The 27485-nt window shown below is 40.8% G+C and overlaps 1 protein-coding gene across 1 annotated transcript; it reads right to left on the reverse strand.

Moving 5' to 3' along the window:
- Nucleotides 1–6: 6 nt before the first annotated feature.
- Nucleotides 7–27485, reverse strand: LOC131250662 (subtilisin-like protease SBT1.8). The gene is made up of 3 exons (XM_058250944.1): nucleotides 27458–27485; nucleotides 25120–25601; nucleotides 7–366 (listed from the first exon to the last, which is right to left on the reverse strand). The coding sequence occupies exons 1-3, from the start codon at nucleotides 27483–27485 to the stop codon at nucleotides 7–9; spliced, it is 870 nt and encodes a 289-aa protein (XP_058106927.1).

Genomic DNA, 27485 nt, shown 5'->3' on the forward strand with positions numbered 1-27485 from the left:
AAACTGTCACATCCTCATCTGCTCATTTGCTAGGATAAATGGAGCATACCTGACCAACTTCTTGAAATGGTTCTCGTATTCTACCACGGTCATTCCTCCTTGTTGAAGGCGGAGAAACTCACCCTCCTTTTCATTACGGTAAGTGAGGGGAAAGTATTTCCCATGAAAATGGGTTTTGAACGCATCCCACGTCCACACGAATCCTGAGGGAACGGTTCGTAAGATGTTATCCCACCGAAGACTAGCTTCCTTTTCAAACATATAGGTAACAAGCTCAACTTGCTCTTCTTCCATATAGTGCAACGGCTTCAACATCTTGGATATGCGATCCAACCAGTTCTCAGCCTTCTCGGGGTCGGTAAGTACCTGCGAAAGTGGGAGGGCAAAAGCGATGAAAGCGCTCAAATAGGCCACTTGTATTGATAGTTCTAGCAGCCTACATAGGTGTAATAGGCGGGACCACATTCATGTTTTGGGCAATGGCTCCCGCTATAGTAGCCAAAACTTATTGTTGTTGCTGCATTAGGAGTATCATCTACTCCAACCTATCAGGGGGAGAGGCCGCCTGAGGCACGTGTGGCTCGACGCAGACACATGGTTCTGATCCAGAACTAGTGGTGCACTAGGTGTTGGCCCATTCATGGGGCCAGTGGTCGGCTGTGAATTTGGCATTGTCTCAATACCCAGGCCCAAACTGGGGTCTGTGTGGCTATCACTCGGGGGAGGTGCCCCGTCAATCAATCCTCCAAGTGGGAGACGTGCCATATTCCAAGTGGTTTTCAAAGGCATTCCCTATATACAACATAGGGTGCAACGTGTACGAGATTAGGATAATATCATCCACTTTTTTTCCAAACATTCTACACATTTTAAATTAAAAGAAGCTTCATCCATTTCATTTAACCAAAATTTGTCACAATACATATGATGTAATATTACATGAATTATGATAGAGAATGCATGTGAGCTAATTACCAAAAAGTGGTGACACTTACTAAACCAACACTCGAACTAAGCCTAATCAAGGCTATCACAAAGAAAAATAAGAAAATAACTACAACACATGATTAGTCCTCCGACTATGGCGAAGGTGGAGGCGCACCCTTATCCTGCATACAACATAGGAGGGCCTTCAGGGTGCGAGACATTCTCTTGAACTTTTGTTTCAGATAGGCCTGGTTCTCTTCAAACTTTTGCTTCAAATAGGCCTGGTTCTCTTCAATCTTGGCCATGCAGCCTTCTATGGTTGCCTGATCATGGCGGTCTTCATGTGTAGTAGGAGGTCCTCCATCTGAGTCTTGAGCCTCCCCTTCTTCTTCCTGCTCTTCTTCCTCACTGCCTTCCTCCTCTCCATTTTCTTCATCATCTTCACTGCCTTCTTCCTCTCCATTTCCTTCCTCATCTTCACTGCCTTCTTCTCTTCAATCTCTTCCTCTATTTCATCCCCGTATTCATCGAGTCGGGCTTGGCGTTGCCTAGGGACAATTCCCATATTGTTGAGTGTAGTCTCATTAATGAAGTGGATAGGCACAAGATTATCCATATGAAGGCTGAAACCGAAGTTGCGGCCAATCTTGTAGATGAGTCAGCCGAATGGGAGGGATGCATCCCCCCAAGTAGATCGTGTGGTTTTAATTATCTAAGACAAGGCGAGAGTAGGCAGGTATACTTTTTCCCCCTGTCCAACTCTATACAAGAAGTCCACCATAAATCAAGTACATTTTGTGCGGTTACTCCACTTAGGATACACGTTATATGTGCATATGTGGTGGAGCAGGCGGAAGTCTGCCATCATACATGTCGATACGAGGCTATTTCCCTGCCTCCAATGAACCAGTCGGCCGTAAAAGAAACGTGTACTATGATCTCTTTCTCGTTCACTAGTCAGATAAGTTTCACTAGCATGTACCACACCATACTTTATTCCCATGATATGGGCCATAATATCCATGTTTACTCTGGATTCGTGCCTCCCTAAAGGAATAGTAAGCTGGAGAGGCTGCAGAGTTGGGTTCCGTATGTGAGCATAGAAGGCTCATACGATGCCTTCACTTGCATGAGCCTTTCCTTCAAATATGGGACCCCACCCAATCTCCAGAAGAAGGTCGATTACTGGATACAACCTAAATAATTTCTCATCAGTATGAGCTTCAAACACAACCTTGCGATCACGGAACTTACCAAGTTCGGCGCCCACTGGTAGATATCTTTCTATCGAGATTCAAGGATTGGGGTCCCGTCTCGACCTTTGTTCGGCGCTTGTCCTTGTCTCGGCACTCGTCTTCTTCCTAGAGCGGCTTGGACGGCTAGGCCTGGCCTTATCCGGGGCCGCTCTCTTCTTTTCCATAAGGGAAAGGAGCATTGAGATGGAGAAAATGGCAGTGACTAGCTCAAAGAGAGCCATTGAGGTGGCAAAGCTTAGAGAATGAAGTGGATTGGAAAGTTTGGGAGTTATGAGACACAAAAAGGTGGGTTCTGTGCTCAAATGGGTGGGAAGTAAGGAAGATGGGGAGTTGTAAAGGATAGTTTTAGGAGAATGGTGGCGGATGGGTGTAGGATGTAAAAGAAATGGAAGATTTGAAAGTATGGAGACGGAGATGTGAGAGAGAAAGAGAGTGGTTAATGGGTTTGGGGGTGTTTTTGGGGTAGGAATAGAGTGCAATGGGGTGAAATGAGCAAAAGGGACAAAAAATGGGTTAAGTGGGAGGTCCCACACGTGGGAGTGGCCCCACATGGGCGGCCGGTCAGCGGTGCACCACTACTGCCACAGCACCACCGCGCCCCCCTGGGGTGTCCATCGGTGGCCACCCCCACCCGGGGTGCCGTTTTGACGCGTGGGGCCCCTTGAGTCCCACATCATTTCATGATTTGGGTCCCTAGGCCCATAGGATTTTTTTCTCAGTCCAACAAGCACGTATTCGTGCCTTTTAGCCTGCTTCAGGTTTGGAAGTTGTCGATTAATGGTTTAAACTTGTCGATTGACAGCCTAAAGGTGAATGAGATCAATTCACATGATCTAGGACGCGTGCGGACTAAGCTACAGTAGTCAATCTCGCCCATCGGTAAAACTTTGGGATCCTATGATCATTTCTAAATTCTATCACCCCCTTCCTAAGTCAGAGTGCGTTAGAGTGCGTCATGTTACCTATGACCCAGGTCCAGTTTAATTCAAATCATGCTTTGATACCAACTTGTAACTCCCTTAATTTCGAGGGTCGAGCAAAGCTCTACTCCAGAGATCATGCACATCACTTATGCAATATAGATAATGATGTTCAAATTTCGTCCATATTAATGAGTTAAACATGAGTGAGATTATACTAAAATAACATATAATACTCCAGATGTAATTAAATTAAGTAAGCAGAAGTCTGAAGCATATATATTTAAATATGAAAGTGTTTCACAACCTCCGAAGTATGAGTATGTAACCAGGCTAAATATACACATGTAATGTTTCAAAATATACAAAATGTGGAAATGTAAGATGTTCTACTAAGCCTAAAATCTCTGTTGTCCCTGCGCATCGGTACGAGATCTACATAGATTAGCCTAAGAGTTAAACGTAGGAGCACGCTTCCTCCTCATCCATGAAGTCCTACTCCGTCACATAGACTTTGTCAATACTTGCATCTAAACCAGAGTCTGGTTGATGTTTTAAAACACCGTCCCAGGGTGGGAGTGAGTGATCAACTCAGTGGTACTATAAGGCAAAGGTTAACATGTTGTCAATTTAATTAAGCAGTAATGATAAAGCAATGCAACAATCACTCCCTAACTACTCTTGTTAATGTAGGAATGGAGTGTAAGTAATGATGTATGCCCTCGCACAAAGCTCCCTCAAAAGCGACTCCGACAACCAAATTCGCGCATGTCAACACTCCTTAAATTGCACCTTTCCTCGTCAAAAGCACATCCTAGCTAATGCAATGTGATGCATGATCATGTTAGCCGAGTACTTAATTAAGCTTATTTATACAGCAATTTTGGAAAACTAAAGTACCTCCCTTTATATCATTAACTCGAACCGAAGGATCCATCTAGGGTTATCAATCCCAGTTAATCACATACGACAGGCAGGTTGTAGGGCATCACTCCTAGTCAAACCGGGGTGCCGTTTTGACACGTGGGGCCCCTCGAGTCCCACATCATTTCATGATTTGGGTCCCTAGGCCCATAGGATTTATTTTCTCAGTCCAACAAGGACGTATTCGTGCCTTTTGGCCTGCTTCAGGTTTGGAATTTGTTGATTAATGGTTTAAACCTGTCGATTGACAGCTTAAAGGTGAATAAGATCAATTCACATGATCTAGGACACGTGCGGACTAAGTTAGAGTAGTCAATCTCGCCCGTCGGTAAAACTTTGGGATCCTATGATCATTTCTAAATTCCATCGCCCCCTTCCTAAGTCAGAGTGCGTTAGAGTGCGTCGTGTTACCTATAACCCAGGTCCAGTTTAATTCAAATCATGCTCTGATACCAACTTGTAACTCCCTTAATTTTGAGGGCCGAGCAAAGCTCTACTCCAGAGATCAAGCACATTACTTATGCAACATAGATAATGATGTTCAGATTTCATCCATATTAATGCTTTAAACATGAGTGAGATTATACTAAAACAACATATAATACTCCAGATGTAATTAAATTAAGTAAGCGGAAGTCTGAAGCATATATATTTAAATATGAAAGTGTTTCACAACCTCCGAAGTATGAGTATGTAACCGGGCTAAATATATACATGTAATGTTTCAAAATATACAAAATGTGGAAATGTAAGATATTCTACTAAGCCTAAAATCCCTGTAGTCCCTGCGCATCGGTATGAGATCTACATAGATTAGCCTGAGAGTTGAATGTAGGAGCACGCTTCCTCCTCATCCATGAAGTCCTACTCCGTCGCATAGACTTTGTCAATACTTGCATCTAAACTAGAGTCTGGTTGGTGTTTTAAAACACCGTCCCAGGGTGGGAGTGAGTGATCAACTCAGTGGTACTATAAGGTAAAGGTTAACATGTTATCAATTTAATTAAGCAGTAATGATAAAGCAATGCAACAATCACTCCCTAACTACTCTTGTTAATGCAGGAATGGATTGTAAGTAATAATGTATGCTCTCGCACAAAGCTCCCTCAAAAGCGACTCCGACAACCAAATTCACGCATGTCAATACTCCTTAAATTGCACCTTTTCTCACCAAAAGCACATCCTAGCTAATGCAATGTGATGCATGATCATGTTAGCCGAGTACTTAATTAAGTTTATTTATACAGCAATTTTGGAAAACTAAAGTACCTCCCTTTATATCATTAACTCAAAACAAAGGATCCATCTAGGGTTATCAATCCTAGTTAATCACATACGACAGGCAAGTTGTAGGGCATCACTCCTAATGAAATGCAGTCGATAAGAAAGTTTAAAGTTTATACTCATGGTCACTATGGGAGGCTCGTCACCTTAGCATAGGATGATAGCTCAAACACGGTGTCCCATACCAGCATGATCGGCTCACGCATTTGGGTTGCTCACTAGTTACTATGGGGAGGCTCGCCACCCTAGCGTAGGCTGACAGCTCGACTACGGTGTCCCATACCACCATGCCCGGCTCATGAGTCTTAGTTGATCGTGGTACCATAGTTAAAGTGGGCCTTTACATTGGAAAGGGCTACCTTAGATTCAAGCAGTGGTGTCCATACATGGTAAACATATAATAGGCCAATCGGTTTATTAGACAGGTTCGATTCATACGAGCGCACACTGACTTAATTGACATGGAGTACGTAAGCACCCCTCGTGGCTTAATCACTGTCGACAATCGTCCTGCGACCCGGATTCGTTAAATCTATCCAATGTGGTGAGACTAATTTGGCCACCTAAACGGGGACTGTTACCGATTGCCTGGACTACATCGTAGCCCCAATCTTACTTAGATGCAGTAAGTAAGCACATGTAATAATAATCTTAGCATTTAGCAAACAATCCAAATAATTTTCTCATTTGAATATTTCATCACACACATTGATCATATTACCTAACACTTGCATTTTATCCATAAATCGTATAGACGCAATTAAGATTACATGAAGGAAACTAGAATCCTATCTCAATATCCTTAATAAATACAAATCATCAACAACTTCTCATTCACACAATTTATCAAACACTTAAGTTACACTTCACCAAAATACATAGACTAGGTTAGTTACACCATGTATTTTAGCAATTCCTTACACAAAGATGTCATCATGCATAAGACAAACATGAATCCTAGATTAGTAGTCATGGCAAGCACAAATCACATTTACATATTCATTCAAACATTTCAATAAACACATAGGATGCATATTTTGTTCAACATAGTTCATACATGTATATTACATCGAAATCAGCGTATCTAAGAAGATATGGTAGCAATCAAGTCAGACATAAATCATTGCTGACATTGAAAGCATTGAAAACCATAACATAAACATTTATAGTCCGCACCTTTTGTCGGAATACTCGATTCGGACTCGGTTTGAACACTACGTTCCTAAAAACGGAACGTCAGGCACCTAAATAATGTGAACGGTTAGCTAATTCAAAAAATAATCAATTTGGATCTCTTTAACAAGATTAGGGTTAAGGTTTTTTACCCAAAATTGTAACTGAAACAGATTGTGTAGCATAACAGGGAGGTGATTCGAGGTGTGGAGTCTTGGGAGAGAATTCTTGCGACGATCTCCCAATATCTCTCTACTCTCCTTACTCTTTTCTCTTCTTTTCTCTCTTCTCTCTCCTAGGGAGAGAGGTGCCTAGAAGTGATGTAAATAGCCCCAGGGCCCTGGTATACTTAAGTTATATCAAAAGGGCAACTGTTTTTGACAAACGGGGCACATAGGGAGGCCCACTACTCACCTACGTCATAGCGTAAGTTCCTTGACAATGGATCTATGCCAGGATGTGATTTTGGTGCGATCAGATAAACAGATTGACCGTGGAGGACCTGTGTCAGATCAACAGTCGTACTAACTCAATCGGGGCCACAAGTATATGGATATGTGAAGGAAAATTTTCCTTTCCCATGGGTGAAGTTTGGTTAGAAACTGACGGTTCGAAATCTTTAATTTCACGTGTGAGTGAAGGGCCCAATTTATTTAAGTTTCAATACATTTTCTAAAGATATTAGCGTTTCTCACACACTTCACTCAGGGCTCAAGTTCTGCGGTTTTGGATACTATCTGAGTTCAATTCCCGCGATGATAGTCAAGCCCGGTAGGACAGACATAATCCTATAGTTTTGCAATTATTAGATTCTTGACATGCGGTCCAGGTCCGATAGGGGGTTTCCATGTGCTCCCGAGAGCGACAGGCTCATGGGATTTTTCCTATGTCTTTATGTCATGTTGAGTTAGTGGTATTAATGTTTTTTGGTCTTGCCATTTGTTTAAATGGTGGTTCAAGCTAAATCCACTGATTATTTAGTTTAGCACTTAACCAATTTTTGCCTAAGTTACGATGGGATACGGTCCTTAGGTATTCCTGCTCGAGGTGGTACTTAGGTCTTTAAACGGATTTTTTCAGGATGTTATATAGAGTCAGCCTTGTGTAGGTTGTACTGGTTTGAGATGAACCTAATTTGAAATCTCCGTTAGTGAGATCCGGTACACTCAAGGGTTGAGTGCATCTGCCAGAAGTGGAGTAGACACGTAGTCGAACCACTATAAAAACGGCTATGTTTGGGATTATTATTTACCTTTACTGCTTGTATGATTTCTCTAAATGTTCTCATAATGCATGTTTACCTAGAACTAATTAGAATCACATGTCACACACAGTCACATCCATCATGAACTATGTTATACATCTTTTTTATATTTTGAATAGTTTTATGATTAGATCCTCTATTTGGCTTGGAAGTTATTAGAGTTACATTGAAGAAATCCTGCTATTTACATATTAGTTCAGGATAGGGTTAATAGGTTTTAAATCATCATAAAAATTTAAAAAGTCCTATTCACCCCCCTCTAGGACATCTTGGCATATTCCCACTTCGACTAAAGTGGTCATCATCGCAATTTCAACCCTGATAGATATATGCCCCCATGAAAACCCAACTTACCCTAAAAATTATATATTTCAAAAACATCTTCTAGTAAGGTTGGAGTCAAATTGCACCTTGAGTATTATTGGGAGAAAGAAACATAACAGAAAAATCACATGTCCCTATTGAGTGCATCAAATTGCAATTGAGGACATCTTCAATGCCATCGAATAGCATTCGATTGCAACAAATACATGTCCATACTGTCCAGCAACAAACTGAAAAAAATGCTAAAATTATCGATTACATTGAATGTTATTCGATGACATCGAAACCTATGTTTCAATGACATCGAATGGCATTTGATTGCATCGACCTTGGACTTACCTCTTCCAAAATCTAAAATACTCTAAGTGCTCCTCGATGCAATCGAACCCTTTTCGATAGCATCGAGAGTAAGTTATTGATGACATCAAATTCTATTCAATGGCATCAAAACTAACTCAGTTTTATCTAGCAAGCTTTCTAGGAAAACCTATTTTCTTCGAGTTCATCGAAGACTATTCAATGCCATCAAAATTCAAAATTCGATTGCTCAAAGGTATGTTCGATGGCATCGAATAAGGGACAAAAATGTCCAACAACCTTTGTATATTTTTCAAAAGAAATCTCAATAGCATCAAGACATCCCTCAATGGCATCGAAGTGCACGTTGATGACCTCGAAGGATACTCAATGAGAACGATCAGAATATGTCATACACCCATTTAAAAATCAAGTGTAGGAAGTTGGTGCAATCGAAGAAGGTTCGATGACACCGAAATTCAAATTTTAATAACATTGAATACCCTTTGATGACATTGACAATGTCAAATTTCTACCATTTTTTTACCGTTGGGATTTCAACTTTATAAATACACTAGTATTGCTTCTTGTAAAATGAGCTAGAAATTAAGAGAGTTTGATAGAGTTTCTTTAAAGAGATTATATCCTCTTCCTCATTTCCTCTTTCCCATTAAAGTTCATCATTCAATTTAGGCATATGTTTTAACTCATCATTTTCATTGCTTAGATTGAATTATGAACTCTAGCATTCATTGAGTATCGAACTGACCTCATCATAGATAAATCCTAGTGTTGGAACTTTTTAATGCATAGCTCATGGGAACCTTCTTCATATGTGTTTAAAATCATATCATCTAAATAGAGAAGAACAAAACTCTAAACCTCATAACCTTGGAGTATTGATCGACGCATCAGAAGTGATTGTGGTTCAAGAGAGCTGAAGACTCTTCATCATCATCAAAGATCTTTACATTGTGCGAGAAAGGGACTCATTCACTTATTTATAAGTATACAAAGTCCGTCGAGTCTGAAGCCCTTTCCTTGTGTAGGATTGGGATTTAGAGTTTGAGTGACAAACTCGCCAAGACCTCTTTGTAGGCCTCCAAAGGAAGAATACGTGGTCCTTGTGTAGGACGAGTTGCCTTGTGTAGGCTTAGATTACCTTGTGTAGGCTCCCGACTGTGTCCTTGTGTAGGACTCATTACCTGGTGTAGGCACTTAAGGGAACCATGTGTGGATCCCTTAGTTAACCTTTTGTAGGTTGTGAAGGTTCATGATTGACTTGATTTAAAACCATTAGATAGTGAAATCTGGTACACTCTAGGAGAGAGTGCATTTGTCAGGAGTGGAGTACGCAAGTAGCCGAACCATTATATATGATTGTGCTTGGGATTGCTTTTTGTGCATTGTTCGAATTATGCTTATGTTTTTCAAATGACTTTCATGATGCATGATTTAGTTAATTTATAAGTATTGATAGAGATCACATCCCACACACTATCATATATACTATTCCTAATAGGCTTGTTCTTCATATGTAAATCTTGTGTAAGCCTATGTGATTTGGACCCTCTATTAGCTTGGAAGCCATAGAGTTACTTTGCCTCACTCTTTCGTTTAAAGTTAGGCATTGTTTGTTCTTATTAGAAAATTATTTTAAAAAGTCCTATTCATCCTCCTCTAGGACATTTGGACATACTTCATACTTTAGTAATTGCATTTCTACCGCAATTTCAGGCCCCACACATATCAAGAAAATAAAAATAAATAATAATAAACAATAAAAAGAAATAAGAGGGTGAGGAGGATAAAAGGAGGGGTGTAGATTTACCTCAAATGGATGGATGACTTGATGATAATGTGTGGTCTACTCCCTTTAGGTTTGATGATGGGCCACACCTTGGCCCCACTCTCTCAATCTCTCTTAAAATCTCAGAATTTTCTAAATATAGTAAAAGTATGAGTGTAAGATAACTCTTACTCTAATATAAGGAAATGGGGGTTGAGATGCCAAGACGATGTGGCAAGTTGATGGGGTCTTATTGGTACTAAAAGTGAGGTGGAAGGTGGTGTATGGTATGGGTAGTGAATGGATGAGGTGGATGGTGTTAAGCATGCATTGGCTAAGGTGAAAAAAATCTTGGCATGCATTGGCTAATAAATTGAGAAAGATTGTGGGTTGTAGGTGATGCATGTTGGATGATGAAGTGGAGTGTTGCAATTATTTATTTAAATTGATGTACCACAAAAAAAGACATGCATTAGATGAAATGGACATGGGACATGATTAGTTTCTAAGGCATGGGGAAAGGGCTAATGATGAATTTTGGAGTAGAATACAATTTTGTCTTATAATGCATTATCTTATATATGTTATCTCCTTATATAAGACCCGTATCCTAGCCCGTACCGTTCCGTAGGCTTCCGCGGTCCTTCTAGTTGAATTTCGACGACCCGTGATCTGTTATCAGCGTTTGTGAGTGATCATGAGTCGTGTCCCATATATCAGAGTCGGCTCAACTCGAAACTTATACCCTTGCGACTGCGTCGTCACCGCGGTTCTAATGCCATGTCTCATGCGTCAAAGCGACGCTTAGATCAGAAGTTGTGGTCCGCGCATTATAATGGATATGGACCTCACATTGTAGGACCTACCTACCCCTATGACACCATTCCCTAGGAGTCATGTCCTTACACAAGTAATAATGTCTCATCCACTTAAGTCAATACCTTACCTAGGCATTTATGATGGCCTTACATCATTATGACAAGTCATAACTTCTCTCTCTCTCTCTCTTATCTCTCTCTCCCTCTCTCTTTCTTCCTCATTCTCCATTTGCAAGAACCATGGACGTCCAACCCATCCCAAAGTTCCAACCATCTTCCACCTTAGATCCTCACTAATCCAACCTTTATATCATCATCTCCACCGTTGAGAAAGCTTCATAAGGGAGTTAGAGCATAATGGTAGAAGTTGAAGGGGAAGATCTTGAGGTGAGTGTTTCTCTCTCTCCTTCCTTTATTTGTGGCCCATTTAATGATTATATGTGGTATCCAAACCGTCCATCAAATGAACTCCATGGCCGTGCAAGCCATGTGGGCCCTATCGTATGGTGAGAAGAAAACACAAATATTGGATTGATCCAAATCAAGTGGGCCGTCCATGTGGGACCCACGTTGATGAGATAATTCACGTCGTCCGTCCAGACGCTGGACGTGCTTCAATGAAGCTTGAACAGACAGGCGTCTGCACGTGAAAAATAAAATTAAAAAAATATCAGCTTTATTTGAGATTTTTAGGTGGGCCACTCATGCAGGTCCCACCTTGATGTATGGATTTAATCCATACCGTCCATTCCATTCCTCAAATCATTTTAGACTTTGAGCCGAAAGATGAAGGCAATCCGACTATCTGGCAAGCCATAACATAGAAAATAGTGTTGTTACCGTTGGAATCTACCCTGATGTTTCTATACACCGAAATATGCTCAATATTAGGCTTGTTTAATCTGTTATGGGCTGTAAAATCTAATGGGTGGGGTGGATTCTTCTGATGCGAGCCCCACCTAAGAAAAACCTCAAAAAAACCAAAACTTATAAAAATATATTAGTGTGGGGCTTCCTTTTGCTGACGTCCAGCATCCAGAGGACGCTGTAGCGTCCACTGCTAGACGTAGGTGGGATGGTGGGCCCCACTACAGACCCCACCGTGATGTGTGTTAAACATCCACACTGTGCACCTAATGGGTCCCCTTTAATTACTGGGTCACCCTAAAAATCAGCCATGCATGGGACTCAGGTGGTCCACATTTCAAAGCAGCAGGGGTTGAACGCCTACCCTTGAAACCTTTTTTTTGGGTCCTAGAAGTTTTGGATGCTTATGATATTTGTTTTTTCACCTTTATCAAGGTCTGTGTGTCCCTATCAACGGATGGGATGGAAACTAAACGTTATGGTGGGATCCACACCATAACGTATATGTTATGTCCAGACCGTCCATCTGATGGGCGAGCAGTAGCAAGGTGCTGCTGTGCTCGGACATCAACACGTGGGCCTCACCACGAGGTATTGTTATATCATAATCGTCCATCCACTAGACGTGGCCCCACCTGACGCAGGTGTATTATCCAAACCGTCCCTCAGGATGGTGGACCCTGATGAAGCATGTGTTATATCCTTCACCGTCCAGACATATCTAGATGGTGATGAAGTGATTAGGACGGGGCTGTAATGGGCCACCCAATAAATGTATATATTTTATATCTAAATCGTCCACCCATTAGACATGGACCCCACCATGGTAGCGTTCGTCTGTCCTAGTTTGAACAGCTGAAAACCAATCTTCACTATCTTTTACAATTCTGCCACCTAGGCATGGGTTGCTGCCGCCCCATGGGACACCTTAGACGGTCCAGATCATGAAAAGTGATGATGGGTGGGGCCCACTGTCAAAACCCAGTAGTAAGCACGTCCGTCACTAGATGTTTTGTGAAGGGAATTGTTTGGATGCTTTGTTCAAAAAAATAAAATAGGTGGGGCCCACTTCTAATGATATTCTCGGGGATCTAGTCCGTTCATCATTTTCTCAGTAACGTGTAAGCCCATGGGTTAAAGTATGAAGTAAATCCAAACTCTATGTGGGCCACACTATCCACCTGTGATGAGGCACTACCCACCGTTGAAGCAACCCTCTGTTATCCTTTACGTGCATGCATATGGAATTTTGCTTATTTACAAATTTGCCACTCTCCCTTCTAGAATAGTCTGTCATTCGTTCCTCCCTACTGCACCATCCAAAAGAAGTGAAATTTGGCGAATATCCACCGTTTTTCGTACTCTTTCCATCGGTTCAGTTTGGGTCCCGATCGCCCAAGGATGTCCAAGATACTTTCTTAATGGTTATTGTCTAATCTTGCCCATCAGCTCGCTTATACACTGATCCAAGGGATGAATTTTGACATGTACGGCTAATTTGTGGTCATCGGGCCATATATAAAGTTTCAAGTTGAACGGTTCGTGGAAACCCTGTGATCAAGCATTCTGGCTGACTTTCAGGCAATTTCTTAAAATTTTCAAATCACTGGCATGTAAATCCATTGATCTTGGTCCCCTAGGGTCCGTCCCTTGCCTCGGTGAATTATGAGCATTAAATCCATGCTTTTAGCACCCTTTTGTAGTCCATGCTCCTAAATACATCTTGCATCACAAACATGATTAAAGCAGGGCGTTAAACAGTATCATGTACATAAAATCAGGTAATAATTGGGATCTAATATGCAATATTCGACCCTCATCAGTAGCATGTGGGGCCCACCTTATATTAATGTAGGTGCACACCTAGCCGTTCATCTGTTGTGCTGCTGTGCAAGGACCACCATGATGTATTTGTTCATCCACACCGTCTAGATGATCTAGACAGTGCTGGACGTGTTTGGATGGTGATGAGGACTCCACCATGATGTATGTATTTTATGTCCACGTCGTCCTTCTACCGGTCCCACCTTGATGGATGTGATTCATCCACACCGCCCGACCATGTGATAGGACCCACCTATAATGTATATTTAAGGCCCACTTATTGTATATTTGAGGCTCACTTGTTGTTTTATGAGACCCATTGGTACAGCCCATTGATGCGGCCCAACTTGATATGATGAGGCCCATGTGTAGAGCCCACCTGTTATGTATATTAGGCCCATGTGCAGGGTCCGTCTGTTATGTATTTGTGGCCCTTTTTGGTGTGGCCCATTGAATTGTATTCTAGGTCCATATGATGTGGCACACTTGATGTATATGAGGCCCATATAGTGTAGCCCATTTGATGTATATGAGACCCATGTGTTGCGGCCCACTGAGATGTATTTTCGGCCCATATGTCATGGGTCATTGTGATATATTCGAGACCCATGCGATACGGCCATCATGATGTGTATTAGGCCCATGAGATGCGGCCCACCGTAACATGTATTAGGCCCAGGAGATGCGGCCCACCGTAGCGTGTAATAGGACCATGTGATGCTGCCCATAATGATGTGTATGTAGCCCTTATATGAGGCCGATGTGATGTAAATGAGGCCCATCGTGATTGTATGTGAGGCCATGGGCGCACAATATGTTTGGCCTTATGTAGGTCACTCCTTAGGAGCAATGTTGGTTAGATGTCCACATTGATGGGCAATGACGGTTAGATGTCCTCATTGTGACCTTCCTTTAGGCCATTCTCTTCATGGGTTAACCCAAATAAGTGGGCCCCATTTGCCTTAGACAGATGGCTTCATGCTATCGGATTTGATATAACTACGGCCGAGAGCCGATCTTTACATTATGGTTGATTGGTTGTCCATCTATAGACCCCGCCTTGCTTATATATGTTGGTTGTCGGTGCCGATTATTGATGTTAATCGTCGATACTAATCATCGATGTTGCTTATCGGTACCAAGTATCGAGGTCGATTTTGAGTGTCGATTCCAATGGTTGAGGCCGATTTCAATTGCTAAGGCCGATTGTCGAGACCTATATGATATATATATGACCCATAGTTGAAGCTCATTATGATATGCATTTGGCCCGTATTTGAGGCTTGTTATAATGCGTATTTAGCACTTGAGTGAGGCCATGGTGTTGTATATTTGGCCCTTGTGTGAGGCCATGAGTCCACTATATGTTAGGCTCTATGTGGGCTATTCCTTGCGGGCAATGTTGGTTAAATGTCCACATTATCGAGACTGATTGTCGATATCAATTATTGATACTGATTATGAGTATGTGACAACATAACATCATGATACGTGCCCATATGCATCATTTGCATGTTTGTTATGAGATGTGGTTAACCATCGCATATGTCATTATGTAAGTTGTTATGAGACTCCTTGGTAGGTGGAGGTTATCTCACATGAGCGCACAACATGCGCAGGATTGATGCATAACTAGATTGTATGACTCATGCATCTTGCATTATGATGTGATTACTGTACGCCCTAGTGATGTCAGGGCCGTAGCCTCCACAAGCATGTTGTGGATGGCCAGATGGGACACCAGAAATTTGTTCTAGCATCGGGCTACCATAGATGGCCCTGGGTGAAAATCTCTAAACCCTCTTGGTACTAGAGGACGCCCCAACGTCAAGAGCAAGTGGATGTATATGCATGAGGGCCGAATACCAGGAGGTCGCGTCTCCCACTGTATCGTGGTCGGTTGGGAGGGGGTATGACCTTACCCGCCTGAGTGAGGGAAAAATATCTAGGTTGAGTTTGACCAACTTGAGGAATGGGTTCGCTATTAAGGAGCCGAGCCTAATATTGGTAGAAGAATAGTGAGGTCTCTTCCACTTACCTAGTTGTGCGCTCGGATATAGGCAGCAAGCTGGCGCAGAGTATAATAGACCCCGGTGATGATCCCAGAGAGGAATTGTAATGTGGACTTATTGAGCAAGAGTTGCATACTCATTCATTCATTTATTCACTATTCACTCGGGCTGGTGGTGCGCAACTATTTGTTACATGTATTTTCGCAATGGACAGGATTTCGGTTGGGGCGCGCAACTAACTTGAGATCAGGAGTTTACCACATTGAGTCTAACTATCCAAATTTAGGTATGGAACTGGTTTGGATTGAAGTCCCTTGTGATGGACCCCATAGCCTGCGATACTATGTACTATCATCCCGACTTTACACTCCAACATGGTCATTCCATTCACACCGCATATGGCATTTTGGGTTACTGCGTTTCTGCATTTATATGGTCTAGATACGGCTGACGCTATTCATGAACTCATCAGGAATTGTATATTACATCGCATCCTCGGCATCTGATATTTGGCTTTTTATGACTCCTTATTTGCATAGCTATTCTATATTGCTTACTCTGTTATCTTATGATTTATGATCTTGTCAGTATTTCTGTTTACTCTAATAATTTCTACTCTTATCAGTATTTCTGCTTACTCTGATAATTTATAATCTTGTCAGTCTTTCTACTTATACCGATAATGTACGATTTATGGATTACCAGTATTTTCGATATTATATGATGATAGCATTGTATTGAATACTTGGCACTTACCTTGTGCACACACTTACACCACCCTCTAAACTTTCTATAAGCTTATGCACGATAAATGCATGCAGATGATGATAGGTTGCAGTAGTGTTAAGCTTGGAGCATGCAACGGTCTTCTAGAGCTTGACTTTCGATTTATGTATTTCCCTTTCGGTATTCTACTCAAATGTTTATATTAGTGGATATGTGATAATGATGTTGTCTTTGTAATTTGAGTATACTTGTGATTATGCTTATTACGAGTTAAATGTACATTGAAAAAAAAATCTTCTTTGTAGGATCCCAGGATCAGAATCTGGCGTATGGACACTAAAAGCCGAGAATGGGGTACTACGGAGGCTGTCGGCACCGGATTTGGCGATCGGGATTCTTGTGAATCCAATTTCTAGGTTTAGGATGTGACACCTTATTATTTATGCAGTGATTGTCTTATCTTGTGATAATTCCTATGTTCTAGATAGTTTGGGCTTTAGGCCCACATGGGCTCAAGTCCAATTGGCCTAGCACAATAAAGGTTGCTCATGTTACTAGATATGCAATTTTGGCTGTGGATTCGATGGGTTGTATCTCAGTAAAGGAGCTTCAGATTGACACACGATTTTTACCATAGCGACCGCAATGATGACGCGATCCACATGATAGAGGTTTCAAGGTTATCCAGAAAAAATCACTCGAGTGGGATTTCTAGGTGCGCTAGGGAGCAGTGTATGATTTATCGAGGGTGTGGGTTCATACACGTGTGTGCATGAATGGTGTAACAAATGACCAAAATCCTACAAACTTAGCAGAACCAGAGTGAGGTAGAGATAACAAAAGTGCATAAATATAGGGCTAAGAATAAAAAAATATAATTCCAATAGTGATTATCGCCCAAAATAGGGATTATACAAGTCACAACGATCATGTGATAAAATTTACACATAAAGCACGCCCGATTAGGGACTCTAACATATACATGCACAAAACTAAAATAAAAGCAAGGCCATCCAACTTCTCCCAACACCCCCAAGGCATCACGGAGAAAGTGCAAGCCACCCAAATCTACATGCCGGAGGCCTCGGTAGAACCTGCATCAACAACAATGTCTATTGATGTTTTAAAACACTGTCATAGGTGTGAGTCAGTACCTAACTTAGTGGTGCCAAAAGTTTTAAGTTACACATATTATTGACTCAATTAGCGCAGTTAATGATAAATAAGAAATCAAGCATTTCCTAAATACTCTTGTTAAATGCATGAATGAAATTATGGAATGATGTATACTTCTTACAATCCAACACTCCCTCATAGGTGACTTCAACGCCTATTTCACAAATGTCAACACTCCCTCACAAGCGACTCACACCAAACCACAAACTATCCTAGAGTATGCATAATTAGGCAAGTGATTTTTAATTGCAATTCATACAACAGATTGATGAAGTTAGGATACCGATATTATAACAAAAATCTTTACCTGAATTACGTACCTCATTACGGTACGTAGCGGCTTCTTACCAGTATCCCTTGATCCAATTTTAGGTATCACTTGTTTATATCACGAATCAACATTCCAAAGGTATGGCATAATACCCAAAGGTATGAGTATCAACCCGGTATGGGTCGTCACCCAAATATCGAGTATGATCACTCAATTTTGAGGTGCGGGCTTATCACGTAAAGCCAAATCATCACAAAAGAAAGGTCTCATCACCCAATTTCATTCATACCTGGGTCATTCGAATAATACTTTGTCACGAAATCATCGACCGGGTAATTTGATGAGGGTCATTCGAACGATGATTCATCACCTTCATTAGTACTCATTGGTCACTGCGAGGAGGATTATTACTCCAACATAGGCCAACAATTCGTACACGGTGTGCGTACCTCTACGCCCATCTCATGAGTCTTGGTGGGATCATATCGCACTAATGATTGTAAATGATTTCATCCATTGGGAACGAGGTATCATAGATTCAATTTGGTCATGTCATGCATTATGAACATACATGATCAGCCCGCAATTGGACTAATTTAATTGACCTAGGAGAACCTAGATGCAATCAGCATTAGGTACAAGCATTCCATATAGTCCAACTATTATCGATCGTCTATGTTCAACTCAAATCAATCAAACAAGCCTAGGGTGGTCGACCTAACTCAGGCCACTCCTTGGTTCGGGCGGTTTAGCAACTGACCCAACATCGTAAGCAATTCTAAAAATCACTAAGGACTTATAATTTGTTAGGCAATCATGATAATATTTCTTGTGAAGCCCAAATTTAACAGTACAATCACTCAAGCATTTCATCGAATATGTAAGTATCAATAACACAACACAATTGCATATGCATTTTATTGAACATGTAAGCATCAATAGAACAACACATTCAATCACTTAAGTATTTTATCAAACATGTGAACATTTATAAGAACTCAATAACACATGTTGCGATCAAATCGAAATGTGAACATGTTATCCTACACCAAGCTATACACAAACAACATATCATTAATTGAAACACTCAAGGGTCGATAAATGGCAACATACGAATAACGGTCCATACCTTTGTAATGATTGACCCGACTCAAATCGCTCATAAGATTAAGGATTTGGCGAAAATGATTCATATACCAATTTAGAAGCAATTAGGTAAGATTTATACAATTTAATCTAGAAAAACCTATGTTGAAAAGTATGATTCATTTCTTACCTATCGATTGTGAGTGGGATGGATTTGGCAGAGGAGAACAGTCGAGGTTAAGGCTTGATCGAAGGGAACTCATCAAGAACACTCCAAGATCTTCCCCCTCTTTCTCTCTCTCTTCTCTTTCTCTCTTTCTTTCTAGGGTAAATTCATATGGTGAGAGGGGATGTGAAATGAAATGGTATTTATAGTACAAGATGTTACACAAATGGCCCCAATGGCCCTTTATTCATTATATTAACCTTAAAGGGAGTTGTTTCCAACCAATGGGACTCGCTAGGAGATGTATGGGTTAATCCATGCCATGGGATAAGTGTCCCAATAGACAATCTATATTTGGACACAACCATCTAATGTGGGATGTGCCAACTAACCGGGAAGGCCCTAACCTGATCGACGATCACCAATGATCAATTGAGGCCATGATAATACGGATATGTGTGGAGAAATGTCTTTAGTCCGCACCCCGACTTTGTTTGTGAATTGACGATCCAAAATTATAACTTTGTGAAAGAACAAAGGGACCAGTTTCACTTAAGTTCTAGATTTTCATATAAGGTATTCGCACAACCTAAGAACTTGCCTTGCAAGTTCAAGTTGAACAATTCGAGACGCGATCTTGACTCGATGTCCCACGATGGACGTCAAGCCCACTAAGACGAACGTATTTCTAGCCTCGAGTTTAGTGGCACATTAATGAGCAGTCTAGAGCTCGTTCAGATAACTAGAACATTTCTGAAATAAATTGGGTAGCGAGATTTCTTATGCGCAATTATTATGGTTTGGATTAGCTAATTTTATAGTGTAGCCTATTCGCAACTAGCAGAAATGACAATTTAGTTATATTCACCCTAAGTCATTAGTTCTTAGGCTAAAAGGATAAGTGGGTCAATTTGGTTTGTTAAATAAGGTCTGACGCCTAATTGACTTGACTTTTGGTAAGTATTTATTTAGTTGTGATTGTCTTGATTAGTTAGTGATAGGTCGGGTAGATTTGAGCTATATAGTAATAAATCACGTAACTAAACTTAATGTTTAAGTGATCAGGTGGATTCGTTGGCTTCCTGTTTTTAATTAATCAGATTTGTGTTGTTCTTTATTGTTACTACCAGCGTATAAGGTAACATCGAGTGTTAATGATCAGTAAGTTACAATATAAATTAATTAAAATGAAAATTTTCAAGAGTTTTTGCAAATCCAAAATAACAAAAATCTAGGACATTACAAATACTCAGGTCATTCGAACGATACTTTGGCACAGAACCATCGGTCGGGTATATGATAAGGGTCATTTGAACAAGAAGTTGTCACTTCCATTAATGCTTACTAGTCACTATAAGGAGGCACCACCCCAGCATAGATCGACAGCTCAGACATGGTGTCTAATACCACCATGCCCGAGTTATGAGTCTTTTTAGGATCGTAATGCACTAACAATTGTGAATGGACTTAAATTGATTGTAATAGTGGTATCCTAATATTCTATTAGATGTTATACAATCACCAAACATAAGAATAATCAACTCTGTATTAGACTGATCCAATCGATTATGGAGAACCATAGGCAAAATGGCATTGGGTACAAAGCATCCCGTGTAGTCAATCGTACGTGTTCAACCTCGATCAGCCGTATAAGTCCTGGATAACCAACCCAAAGTGGGCTACCTACTTATGCCATTTGTAAGGCTTAATCCACTATATCAATAATTTAGATTATCAATACATTATCATAATCACAAGTCAACTTACTATCACATCAGGGTATATCATTTAAACATATGTATGAACTAGCACAATCCAATATATATATCCATACAATACAATGTATATCAACAACACATTAATACTACACTTAGGTATATCAATAGAATACATGTACTAATCAATGCAATCCAATGTAAATTAATACAAACTAATGTGTATCAACAACACTTATTAGATGGCATAAAAGGGATTCTAACAATAAGAATTTCATATTGATAAAGCATTTCATCAAACATGTCAGATACTAACAACAAATAACACCAGCGTCACAATAATAAAACAATTCAAGTATAAATAACATGTGAATCTTATAAACAACAAAAATCATTATCTAGCACTATCAAGAGTTAATAAAATGAAACCTAGATGAGTGGTCTTCACCTTATGAATGGATTTTTCAATTTTTTAGCACCTAAGATTAGGATTTTAGGAAAAAATCAATTCCTACCGAGAGGGCTTATATAAGATTTATGGAATTTAACATATATGGGCTTGAAATCGGAAGGTAGGATGCTTTTCTTACTTCTAATCACTAGAATGTATAGATTCGGTGGAGGATTTGGTAGCTTCAAGGGTTTTCGTCGAGAGGAATCTGGCGAAAACAATACCAAGAACCCCCTCACTCTCCTTCTCTTCCTCTTTCTCTCCTTCTCTCATTTGTTATGGCAAATTCATATGGGGAGGGGGGAGTAAAATAAATAAGTTTTTATACTGCTAGATATGGTGTAAATGGCCCTAATGCCTAGGTACTTACTATTATAACCATATGGAAGGTTGTTTCTACCTTTTTGGGTTCATTATGGGGTGTATAGGTTGATCTACATCGTAGGATAGTTATCCCGAATGATGATTTCCGTATGGATACGATCGGCTAGCCAGTTGTATGCATCAATCAACGGCTAAGATTGTAAGTCTGTTTAATGGCTACCAATCATTGATTCAGGTCACGACTATACAAATATATGTGAGATATCAACTTAGGTTAGTGCCTTAAATTTAGTCGTAACCTAATGGTACGAAAGACACTACTTTGGCAAAGATTGAGTGTGCACAAATAACTTATATTCCTACCAGTTTCTAAGGGCATTCACACATCTCATGTACTCAACTTGTGAGCTCAAGTTGAACAACTCGAGACACAATCTTGGCACGATTTCCCATAATGGATGTCAAGCTTCTATGATGAACGTCTTTCTATAGTTTCAGATTTAGCAGCTCACTAACGAATCGTATAGAGCTTGTTTAGATAACATGACATTTCTAAAATGAATTAAACGACAAGATTTTTTGTCCGTAATAATTAGGGTTTTGATTAGCTAAATTCATAATGTGACCTATTCGTAATTAGTGAAAATGGTGATTTGGTCTTAATCATCCTAAATCATTGGTTGTAGGCTAAAAGAGCGACTAGGTCAATTTAGTTTAAGTGTGGGGGATAGTTAAGATTTAAACCATTAATTATCTTAGCTTTAGGTAATTCTTTACTTTATTAATCAGTTATGGGTTGCTAAGATCTGGGCCTTAGATGAATAGATCATAAGGTTAGGCCCAAGATTTTAGTGATCGGTGTATTCAATAGGTTTCTAAGGGTGTCTAATTGAATTTATACAATTCTTTTAATGGCAACACTCATATTTTCGTTAGATTTGCAAATAAAGATCACTATGTAATGGATTAAAATAATTATAGTGAGGAACTTCACCAGGAATTTTGAAATCCTAAGTGGCGAAAATCTAGGCTGTTACAAAGTGTTTCTCTCAATTCAATCAAATAAGACCACATGTGTGATCGAGGGCTTAGATTGGGTTCTCTGTGCAAGTAAAATACGCGGGCATGCCAGAGTCAACTCGACTCAAGGGTTTGATTGAATTGTTGGTGTCCCCTGTGCCAAGATGGACATATTATAGATTAGACATAGGATCAAGAGTCTTCTCAACCACCGGTATTGTGCTTCATTTAAGCAATTTATGAAATGGTAGAAGTTAGCTCTTCTAAATGAGTTCTTTTTATCTTGTGATAATAGACGTGAGACCATGGCCTTAAGGACTAGTTCTTTTAGTGTGATTCATTACTGTAGTTCAACAACGAAAATAATGGAGAAAGAAGATAAAAGCTAAAAGTTTTCTTTTATTAATAATTTTTACGATCTTAGCACTCATGATCGGCTTGAGGGATGACGATCCGTTCATTACCCAATTAGGATTGAGCTTTGTAATCAGATGGTTATGCAGTGCGGGATTGTTGCATGTTCGTTGCTTGATCGGAACCAAGACTCGTGATGAGACGACCGATGAAGGGCAAATCTTCGACAATATGTTCATTGCTCGATTGGAACAGAGCTTCATGGTGAGATGGCCGGTGAGGTGACAACATGTCTGTGGTCTTGGTCAGAACTAAGCACATGGCAAGACAATCATGATTCGACTATCCATCCATCATTTGGTGTGGATCAAACTTCATGACCAAATTGCCAGCAGAATAACCTAGTGTGTAGCTAGAAACCCTCGTAGCCTTTTATTCGCAACTAAGTGATCTTCCTTACGATCCATGGGGATGTCATGAATGAAGGGTGGAGAGAAACTACTAATTAACATCTAGGGGTCAATTAACATCTAGGGGTCCCATGTTATGACCAACGAGAGGGCTGAAATTAAGCTAAAATAAAATAAAAAGATAAATGTCAATAGTAAATGGATAAATGAAAAGTTGTCTGGTTATATTGGTGTGAGGCCTCGAGCTCTTCATGGAGTACTATTTATATAAGCTTATAAAAGGCTATGGCTTATGATCTTTAGTATCGTGAAAGATTTAGATAATTGGTTGTAGAAATCTCCTTGATTCTTCGACGTCAATGTGGCCTAATATGTACGACCACATGTACAAGAGATATACTCTCGCTTCTTTAGATTATACGTTAGTTGTAGTCCTCTGTCACCGAACTCTCACATAGGAAGGTTATTGAAGTCCTTCCATCACTTGACTTTAGCATTCGTAAAAGGGTGCTATATGCTTTCATACGATTTTGTCATTTAATGTTGAGGAAGAGAAAGAGACTTGCTTTAATTGGACTATTACTTTTCAATAACATACTTTTGATATGACTGTATCATTTAATTTTTTTTATATGCACGTTTTTAACTCCTCTTCATGTCATCCGCATCACTCATGGCACGTCTGCCACATGGGGTCTTCTATACTGTTTGACATAGGCACATTAGATAGGGTGTAAACAATGAAGGAGAGAAAGGATAGATTTATATTTATTATTTAGCATATAATGCCAACACGTGACGACATTTCGTCGACCTAGGTATTTATGCCAAAAACAAGTATAAACAATTTGGATTTGCCATGCCATAAAATAAGCGGTTAAAAAAATGGACGATGTGGATATACAAGGCATACATCAAGGTAGGCCTTAGGGTCGGCACCACAACTAGAAGCAGATTGGCCAGCGTACCGCATGCCAATAGACCTGGCTGGTGTGTTGATGTCACCAAGTTTTGTGGGTCCCATCATGAGGTATGTGTTATTTCCAAAGATTAATTGGACCACACGCTGCAAAAAGAAGTGGGGGAGTAACCGTCTACCATTGAAATCCTTTTGAGGTCACGGAAGTTTTGGATCAATTTATATGATATTTATTTTCCCTCTTCATCCAGGTCGGTGTGACCTTATGAACAGATTGGATGGAAAATAAATGTTACGGTGGGCCTTACAAATTTTTTGACGGTGAGAATCATTGACTCTACTCCTATTTGTGGTGTGGTCCACTTGAGCTTTGGATGTGATTCGTGTTTTGGCTCCTACTCTAAAAATAATATCTCCAGGTGGATGAACCGTGTAGATATATAATAAATAAATTATTGTGGTTCCCATGTAACTTTGATCTCCTTTGAAGCGTTCGTACAACTTGGAGCTCGAGGAGCGTCAGCGTTCGTCTTGGCACGACCCGTACACATTATCCAGGTCGCTGGTGTGTCAGCCAATCCGCTTCCCCACAGGATGGCAAAAATAAAAAATAAAAAGGTAAAAGTCACGGTACATGAGTGCAAACCATTTTTCATTGTACGAAACTCGAGAACATGTCCCACCCTTATCCGACAAAACCTGGTTCTGGCCCACCAGGGAACAAACGGTGGGGAAAACACGATTAGATTATTAAAACCACAAAAGGACATTATATCTCAACTTCTGCCCCACCTCTTTAAACACAAGTCTGGTGGGCCTCACCTTCACTCCAACACTCATCGGCGCATCAACTGTTACACTGTAAGCCGATCGTGCTGGACCCACATTCGTCACCTCACGGCCGTACTTGACCACCATATTCCATTCGAATTGTACCGAAGAGGATGGGTAGTTAAGATTGCCAGGGACCAATAATTTGTTGTCAGACGTGAAGTTGGGCTTTTGGACAATGGGTCCCATATCCCTGGCGCAGTAATAATAGCATAGGTAGTTGATGTCGTCGTCGGTTGTGATGTTGTAGACGAGGCAGGGGTAGAGGGCATTTTTGGGATTGATATGGCCCGCACCATGAGCTAATGGGGTGGAACTACCCCCGGCGGCATCGTGGAGGAGGGATTTCGTGTTGTCGAGTGTGTAGGCCGTGGTCATGAGAGCGGATTTGATGGCGCTTGGGCTCCAGTTAGGGCGTGCGGCCTTGATCAACGCAGCCACACCTGCGATGTGTGAGCATGACATTGATGTTCCTGCATTGGGAATAAACAATGTTTACAGTAAGCAAAAGTGATCTTTAGATATGCTAATGTGACTCAATAGAATTGGCGATATTCATAAGATCCTAACTATTTGATTTCTGGACCTTGGGTTATTTTGAGAAGTCTATATATTGAATGGCCAAGAAACTCTGATCATGATTTTTGGCTACGATGAATGGGCAGTCATAAGATCCTTATTGCCCAATTGCTGGAATTTTCCGTATCTAGTGTCGAGGTCTGAAATAGTGAAATCAAGGGGAAAGGAAAGAAAAAATAATTATTATTTAATGATGATTTTCACATGTATTATTAAAAGATGGCTTCTAATTTAAGGTTCTTGTTTGGATAGCAGCTAAAAATCTATGCCTTCTAAAAAATCAACTAATTTTTTTAGTTGATTACTTTATGGATTTCACCTTATCCTTTGCCATCCAAGCTGTTGGGGAAAAAATGGATAAGTAGATAAGTCGACTTATGGAATGGACCAACTATATTGAACCAGCACAGGCCCAATGAAACCCGAGCCTGATAAGACTTCAACGTCTAAAAGTAGGTTAATCTTCAAAAAGGGTGATGCAAATGTAAGGACACTCAAAGAATAGGACTACGAGCTATAGGTCGGTCATAGGTGGGCCAGAGGTCGGACAGATGTCGGCCAGATATCAGCCAGGGGTCAGCCATAGGTCGGCTAGAGGTCAGACAGAGGTTGGCCAGATATCAACCTAACCCATAGGTCGGCCATAGGTCAGCCAGAGGTCAGCCAGGGGTCGGCCAGAGGTTAGCTAGAAGTCGACCAGACTTAGAACCGAGCTACGGATCCGAAGGATCTTCCTAAAAATTAGAGATCTTGCTTAAGATCTCCGGAAGATAGCGCTAGATCTTGACGATCACGGGATCCTATAATCTCAAGAAGATCCAGGATCGCAATAAATCTCTAAAATATTAGAAAGGAATCCCCGTACGATGGAATCCTTTCTCTCCTATAAATAGGAAAGACTCCAAGGGTGAAAGGTACGCAAAATCTCTCTCCCAGAACCCCTCGATACTATAAGACCCAGATTCCTAGCCTGACTTTGGCATCGGAGGGCCCCCTGCTCTAGCCAGGGTCTCTTTTGTCTTCTTCCTGTGCAGGTACTCGAAGGTCTAAAGAGGGTGAACTAAATTTTTGCATCAACAATTTGGCCGTTTGTGGGAACGACATCTTAAGTCGTTCCTGCTCTACCATAAATACTTCAAACAATCTACAATAGTGAAATGAAAGAAGAAAGCTCTTCCTGAATCATTGCTGCAGCCAAGTCGAAACTGAATCATCTGTTTGCAGCCATCTCAGTTATTCCTGAATAAATAACCCTGAACCCGCTGGGCGGCATAACGACCAAAACCACCTCGGCCTCAAGCTTGGCCTCAACAGGTCACTTCGACTTCAATAGGTTAGCTCAACCTCAACAAGTCTACTCGGCCTCAACAGGTTAGCTTGACCTCGGCAGCTCAAGTCGGTCTCGACAGGTCAACTCGACCTCAATAGGTTAACTTAGCCTCAACAAGTCACCTCGGCCTCAACAGCTTAGCTCGGCTTCAACATGTCACTTTGGCCTTAACAAGTTAGCTTAGCCTCAATAGGTCCACTTGGCCTCAACAAGTTAGCTCGGCATCGACAGCTCAAGTCAGCCTCGAATGGTCAGCCGGACCTCAACAAGTTAGCTCGGTGCTCGATCACGCACCCGGAGCTATGTTGCTCGAAGAGGAAACAACTCAATTGAGGACATGATGCGAAAGGAAGAAGGGGAGTACTCTTCTGTTAGCGCCAAAAGAAAGAAAGAAGATGACCAAGACTGGGGCCAGCATACCAACCAACATCCAGAAAGTCGCTTCCAT

This window comes from Magnolia sinica, chromosome 7, assembly GCF_029962835.1.
Source record: "Magnolia sinica isolate HGM2019 chromosome 7, MsV1, whole genome shotgun sequence".
NCBI lineage: Eukaryota > Viridiplantae > Streptophyta > Magnoliopsida > Magnoliales > Magnoliaceae > Magnolia > Magnolia sinica.

Coding starts and splice junctions, on each gene's coding strand:
- LOC131250662 (XM_058250944.1), bottom strand. CDS start 27,485: ATGGAAGCGACTTTCTGGATGTTGGTTG. Junction 25,602..27,457: donor GACTTTCTGGATGTTGGTTG/GTATGCTGGCCC, acceptor TTCCCAATGCAG/GAACATCAATGTCATGCTCA. Junction 367..25,119: donor CGATGAGTGTTGGAGTGAAG/GTGAGGCCCACC, acceptor CCACTTTCGCAG/GTACTTACCGACCCCGAGAA.